A 7468-nucleotide genomic window follows, 5' to 3' on the forward strand; every position below is an offset into this window, starting at 1 on the left:
ATGTAATAACAGATTATTGCTTTGACGAATAAAAACCACACTTTATACTATACTATACAAATTTTAAACTATATGTTTGTTTTTCTGTTTTTAAACCCATTTCAAACTAAATAGATAACTGTTTACTGCTAGTTACATAGATAAGCTTATAGTTTGGTAATTTACTATTACTGAACACTTAGTTGAGAATGTTGACATCAAATTCTAAGATTATTAATCAGTTATCATGACTTTCATTTGTAATTGTATAGAGGAAAGTGCATAGACATTATTTTAACATTTGAGAGATGGAGAAAATATATACAAAAATCTTGATGTGTTTTTTTACCATTTCTAATGTAGATGATAATTTCTTCTGAACAGAAAGTCAATAAAATACATATACACATTTTTATACACAAACAATTCATCTGTCAATTAAACATTATTACTAACTCTGTATATACTAACAAAATTTGATTAAACAAAGAACTAGGCAAATAAAAAAATACGAATTGTTATCCCAAAGCTATGAAGTGGTTGGTATAATTATCATCAAGTCTTTTTTTTTAGAAGTATAACAGTCTACTTGTTTGCCTTCACATGACACCAGTTTTGGGTCTTTGCTCAGACTGTTCGTTTGGTTTCTCTTGCAACGGCGAATGACGGCGACTGAGAACAGCAGGAGAGAACTGGAGATCAGGGCAAACCCACTCAGAAAGAATGTCGCCGTGTAAGTCCCTGTGGTGTCTACCAACCAACCTATGCAAAAAAACAAATCACGTGATTACTTCACAGTGTTTTTTTAAGTAACTTTTATCCTTCCAAGAAAATAACTTAATGTGGTGAAATGGGAAGAGTTTGAATGGTTAATGTGTCTTTGTACATTAATAGATAACCACTTATTGGACTTTTTAAACAGAACCTGTCATTACAAAGTGAATATTGTGGTTAATGTTTTATGTTTAAAAAACATTCCAGGTAATCTTCAACATAATTTTTATGTACTGCATCTAGGGCGTGTTGATGATTACCACAGAAAATAAAAACTCATTACTCAATGTGACAAAAAATAACGTTTATTATTATAATGGAACTTAGAACTGACCAAAATAAAATAATTATTTGAGGCTCTTACCTCCAATTGGTGGGCTGACCAGATAGGGAACAGCGTGGAGAAAGTACACAACTCCAAGAGCTGAAGACAGGTATGCTGTCCCTACAACATCTGATGTTACGACAGGAATGAGGGCAACATAGGCACCATCAAAGTACCCATAGAGCACAGAGAAGGGTACCAGCAAGACAAATGTGTGTAAAAGGGGGATAAAAAGACAGCATAGTCCTTCCATTCCCACAGCAAACATGTAGCATATATTCCTGTACTTCTTCAGACACCTGGGAGAGATACAGAAAGTGTCAGTCAGCATTAACAAAAGCAAACAATCAACAATCTTTGTCTGTTTTCCTTAAACCTGAGCTTTTTCTTTTCTTTTCTTTTTTTCTTTTTGACCTCTATGAATCATTCATCAGATAAAAAACCATGACATGTACACTCTTGTAAATTTTAACTCTAAACTGACAGCCGGGTCAATGAAAAATTAAGAAAAAGACAACGATTTTCCTAAGAAACATGTGTCCTAAGGTATTAAACTCTAGTCTGTCTTCATGTTGTTGTTTTAGAAAACATTTGACATCATTTAAAAAAAGGTTTAAATTTAATGAATTTTCCTTACACCTTAAATACGAGTGGTAAGTATTCACATTTTACTAATTACTATACATTTTATTATTTATTTGTCATTAACATTATTTTCTTCAATTTTTTTAATTTCGTAGTTTTAATGAATTTGTGATATCAGGACAGTTATTTTTTTACTTTTGAATATAACAATTTATTTCAATACAGAAATGTAAAATATACTCATCAGCGAATAGGTTAATTCATGTTAATTGATGCCAAGCTTACTGCAAGTGTATTAGGATATGAAAAGTGTCAATATCATTGACCCAGCTTTTTTTTTTTTTTTATAATTAAAATAAAAAATAGAATTAAATCAAGTTACAGAAGAGACAAATATGTAGCTCAGTCAATAAATTACCAATTTTTGTTTTTGATTGTAATGCAATACTAACACAGTACCACCCTGTTAAAAAAAAGAGAAAGAAATATGATGGTTAGGTGTGTTTTGAAGCATGGCTGCTGGTTTGAGCTGGTTTTTAGCTGATCCTAAACAACTAGCTCCTGCTCAAGACCTGCTTAGGAACAGCACGTGACCAGCTAATGACCAGCTAAGACCAGCAGCGGTGGTTCAAAACATACCTAACCAGAATATGCTGGATTTTTGAACAGGGAAAAAACATACCTCCTGTCAGTGAGCCAGCCAAATGTGATGTTGCCAACGATGTCAATAACCCCTAGTATGGACATCAGGAAGGCAGCATGCTGATGACCGATGCCTACATCCAGCGCGTACGGTACTAGGTACACAAACGGCAGGCTGCACCCACTGGCCAGCAGCAGGAAGGAGCCTGCTAGCACCAGGAAGTCAGGCATGAGCAAAAAGTGGTATTCCTGCATGGACTGAAGACACCGTTGTTTAGAGTCCACTTCTAATTTGTCATCAACAGCCTTCCCCATAGGAATGCCGGGGGGTTTAAAACCATACTCGCACTCTGAGTCTACTGGAAGAGGACAGGCCTCTTCTTCTTTTAGAATGATAGGCCGTAACAGAGCTCCACATACACACAGGTTAGACACAAATCCCCCTAAAATAAGGAGGGCCCCTCGCCATGAGTAGTGTTCGATTAGCAGCTGCACTACCGGGGCCAGAATGAAGGTCCCGATGCCACTGCCAGACATGGCAATGCCATAGGCCAAAGCTTTCCTCTCACAGAAATAGATACCGACCATGGCAATAGCTGGAGTGTAGCAAAGGGCAAAGCCAAGTCCTAAAAACAAAAAACAAATATATATATAGTATAGAATATGGGTCTGTAGGTCAGTGTTTTATTCTTAGAGCTCTTACCAGTTAACACTCCCAGGGTAAGGTAAAGATATTCCAGACTGGTTGCGAAGGAGCTGAGGACTAAACCTATGGAGGCCAGGAATCCTCCTAGTATTACAGCTACACGGCATGACAACCGATTCCCAATCAGGCTTCCGAGTGGAGCTGCGAAAGCAACATGTGAATAAACATATTGTGCAAATCATATTTTAAATAATGTTTACTGTAAGATGGATTTCCATTGATGTCCACTACTATACATCAAATTTGGGGTCAATTTTGTATAGACTTGATACTTAAACTGATCAAAAGTGACAGTAAAAACTTTTATATAGTTTCAAAAGTTTCAAAATCGATAAGACATGTTTCTTGAGCACCAAACCAGCATATTAGAATGAATTCTGAAGGATTATGTGACACTAAAGACTGAAATAATGGCTGCTGAAAATTCAGCTTTGCCATCACAGGAATAAAATTGGAAAATGTATTAAGAAATAGGAAACAATTAGATAAAGTAGGAATAATTGTATTTCACAATATTAATTGTGTTATAATTATTGTATTTTTTTAATCAATAAGAGGGGGCATAAACTTCAACATAAACACATTTCTAGATTTACATACACAAAAAATATGTCAAGTGTCATTCTTCCAACCACTAAGCGAAGATAATTTCGTCAAGTTGTTTTGTCTGTGTTAAATGGCTAAGAAAAAATTATATTACATTACAAATTTTGCAATATTACATTACACAACATTCATTACAAGAGGTATTTCAAATGCTAATTTAATTAAATAGTCACGGTTGCAACAACTCCCATTATTTTTTTGCAGCAGTTTCCTCAGAAGTGGCTATATTTTTTTTTATGTTGAACACATTATATCTTAATACTACTAATGAGCCGCTCTCATACTACATGACATCATACAGTATTAATAGATATGCAACTATGTGTCTCTACAGACTCCTGCACAGCCTATATCAAACATATTGGCCTCGTAATAAAAGAACATATTGAACGATATTGGAAAGGTTTAAATAATAACAGCATTTCTTTTGTTTACTAGTCAACTGCATAAAGATGGCCTTTCCTCAGCAATGTAGTTCTTAAGCCTGCTGTACTGTCAAAAGCAGATAGCACTGGGTGTAAGGAAAGCAAACAGGCCTGTTTTTTTGGGTCAAGCTTGCGACACTGACGTGTCCTCTCAAGATGTTCGCTGTGTGTTGCTGACTTCAAAAAAAAGTTTTCAGCCTCCCACAAGGCAGGTTTTTTTTAGTGTCTTATGCAATGGTATTGTCTCAGATGGTCAAAAACTCTGAAACCAACTGTGTGACCATTCAAGAAAAGAGATTGTGATACACTAATGTACAATTACTTTAGTGTCCATTATGATCATTACATACCACACAGCATGGTTGTGCAGTCTACTAATGAATGAATCCATGCCGTCCCAGAGTAATCTCTTGCAAAGTGCATCTGAAACTCAACGAAGAATATGGAGATGCATCTGGAAAAGAGAAAAAGACAACTCTGATCAGACAAAACACAAACAACACACATTTGTGGTCTTTAAAAGACCATATTGTGACACTTCAAACTAACAACATGCTTTAAAGTCCAGTGCCATTCACAGTCAGTAACAATGAACAGCCGTGTAGATCGTGGGTGCCTGAGACGATGTAATGAGGCACAAGCATCGGCAGTGCCTGTTCTGCACCTGAACAAACAAAACTAGATCACCATGCAGGTCAGTCGGGTCAGAGCACTCAGTGTGGATATGACAGCCAGAAACTCTCACATCTTCTGCCACTGGGACAGACGTGTCTGGCCATCAGCCATCAAAGAAGGAGATGTCCTTTAGTCAACTGTTCCACAGACAGTAAAAAAAAAAAAAAAGCCAGTCAGCAAAGCCAAGTTGCAGACTCAAAGGGTAAAATCTTATTTTAGGACTTGAATAACACATATGGATGATAAGAGCTTTTTCAAATGGGTTGAGGAGAAGAGAATATCCATAAGATAAAGAAGAGGTTAAAAAGGCTTTTTTTTTTTTTTTTTTATCTGAAGACCACCGGTTGCCCTTTAAGCTCTAAAAAAGTTTCATCATCTGGTACCTCTCTAGCTGATAATTACCACTTATCTCAACAGGACTTAAGAAACTGACAAAAGAGTCCTTGTTTAAGAGGCGAGAGGTCACATAAACTCTTTTGTTTCCACCAGCCTGCTTGCAATTTCATCCTACCCACAAAATGAGTGGATTTGCAGACCTGTTCTTTGAGTTTCATCTTGCATTCCACACCTTTTCCATGTCAGTCGTGTACTTAAACATTTTAATTGAACAATTAAATAATTATATGGCGCAGTCAGTTCAGCACATTTCTTGCCTGAGGGGGGAAAGACAAAATACTGCTAAACAGAACAGCTTGTTAAAAGCAGTTTAAAAGGGGAGAATTCATATTACAGAAAAACACATGTTAACATAACCAAGTAAAGACACCCAAGAGTTTCAGGCTGCTAGAAAATCCACTGTGTTATCTAGAGTAAATCCATGTGTGAAGGCCTGAAAGTTGTTTACAAGTCTGTCGAATGTAACCTGACCTCAAAGGCTGCCTCAGAAACATCAGATAGCGCTTGTCACTTTGTGAACCAATGACTCATTCTAGGTAATTCTCAGCATGAAATGAACTAAATATAGTTGTGCCTCATGTACTGCACTAAACAAAAGTATGCACTATTTAACAGGTTAAACCCATTTGAGAAACAAACCTTGACAATATTTGGTACTGAACATCATGTTAAAACCTTTTTAACATTTAATTATAGCTGAAAACCCCCCACCTATCACTACAGTTACAGTAGCTTAAAACTGTTCTAGTTCTATACAGGTATGAACAACAGCATACGCCTTCCAAAAAGCTTACCTTGTAACAGCTCTTGTGCAAACAGTTACCACAAAGCAACCAGCCACGATCATCCATCCCCACCCTCCATCCGGAGGAAGGACCCCTCCTTTCTTCTTTTCCTGAGCCATGGAGTCTGTCCTTGCCACTTTAATTTCCCTCAAAATCCAAAACTGCACGTCTCTGCCGCCACACTAACACCGGTCATGGAATTCCTTCTGCAGATGTGAGGCCCGGTCAGTGACTCTGATTACAGCAAGATGACATAGACAGCAAAACAGGCAGGAATAAGTAACATGCTCAGCTAAAATGATTAACAGGCACAATGGGTGATGGACATGTTCTGTAATTACTCAGAAAATGTAACATCTTCCAGGGTTTGGGGCTCCTTTTTGTTTTAACAAATGATTCACAGCGAAAAGTGAAATGATGCATGACTGCATTCTTGGGAAGTGTTTATGAGAGAAAGCCCAGTTAAGCCGACACCATATTAACTTGAGACCTTGCAGTCTGCCTTCCGGACTCTTCTCACCGCTCTGTCCCTATTAAAAAGCTGCTTTTTTCCCTAAATACCATCCAGTTTTAGTCATGAAAAACCACTGTAAAAACAATAAAATGTGGCCATGTACACAATGTACACAGTCAGGATAAGATGATACCATTTTTTCCCCATCTTATTATGCAACTGAACTTGAACTGTAGTTTATGACTCTTCAAATCTAGATATCAGTCGACTGTGGGAACAGCACTAATTGCACATTATTTCAGTGCATCATAAAAAACACTCATCAAGATTTTTTTCAATGTAGGCTTGTCTAATTGTCTCACTGTTGATTTCTAGGATTAATCTCCTCCTCCTATGCTTCTAGCAAATCACTGAAGGCAACACAACCAAAATAGTATCCCATTAATAGTAGTATTACATATTATTAATACATTTTGCACCTGCAGATCTTGTCATGAATTTGCCTAATTATCAAATAGGAGTTTTTAGAAGATTAAAAATAGCCTAACCGCAAATTAATTCATCTGGCATAAACCCAATACATTAATAGGCCTACTGTTGTTGTCTTTAAAATAATAAGTCAAATCAATAATTAATAATTACTTATAACAATTGTAAAGTATGAAAACTAGAAAGATTCATGGCGTGTTGTTTTTCTTTTATATAACGGAATATAAATTCACCTGTACACGTCATGCGCTTTTTGAAACCAGATTTAAAAAAATAAAATAAAATAAACACTCAAAGTTGTACTAAATAAAGGCACTTACCATTGCAAACACGGTCCAAACTTTCCCCATTCAACTCCTCTGCAATCGCTTGATATGGTCCAGACGTTTGAAACTCTTCTGCACATTAGTTTAATTGAGTTGGTGCAGTGCAGGATGTTCATCAACATCCTGCGGCATCCACCAGCGAACAAGTTTGCAGCTGTCGGAACATCAAGACCAGGGTACATTGACATGTTTAGACGTGCGAGCTGTGAACCTATTTACCTCTGACTCCACTCCCCCTACACGTGAAAAGAAAATTATGCAAGTATGCATGGCAGGGCATAAGTGTGGATTTCCCTCTCTA

General features: G+C 36.8%; 1 protein-coding gene across 1 annotated transcript; it reads right to left on the reverse strand.

Annotated features, from left to right (window-relative positions):
• Window positions 1–311: 311 nt before the first annotated feature.
• On the reverse strand, window positions 312–7468 carry slc16a12b (solute carrier family 16 member 12b). The gene is made up of 7 exons (XM_026276888.1): window positions 7162–7468; window positions 5908–6132; window positions 4393–4496; window positions 3009–3152; window positions 2346–2931; window positions 1118–1377; window positions 312–741 (listed from the first exon to the last, which is right to left on the reverse strand). The coding sequence occupies exons 2-7, from the start codon at window positions 6015–6017 to the stop codon at window positions 509–511; spliced, it is 1437 nt and encodes a 478-aa protein (XP_026132673.1). The 5' UTR covers window positions 6018–6132; window positions 7162–7468; the 3' UTR covers window positions 312–508.

Source organism: Carassius auratus, chromosome 12 (assembly GCF_003368295.1).
Source record: "Carassius auratus strain Wakin chromosome 12, ASM336829v1, whole genome shotgun sequence".
Taxonomy (NCBI): Eukaryota; Metazoa; Chordata; class Actinopteri; order Cypriniformes; family Cyprinidae; genus Carassius; species Carassius auratus.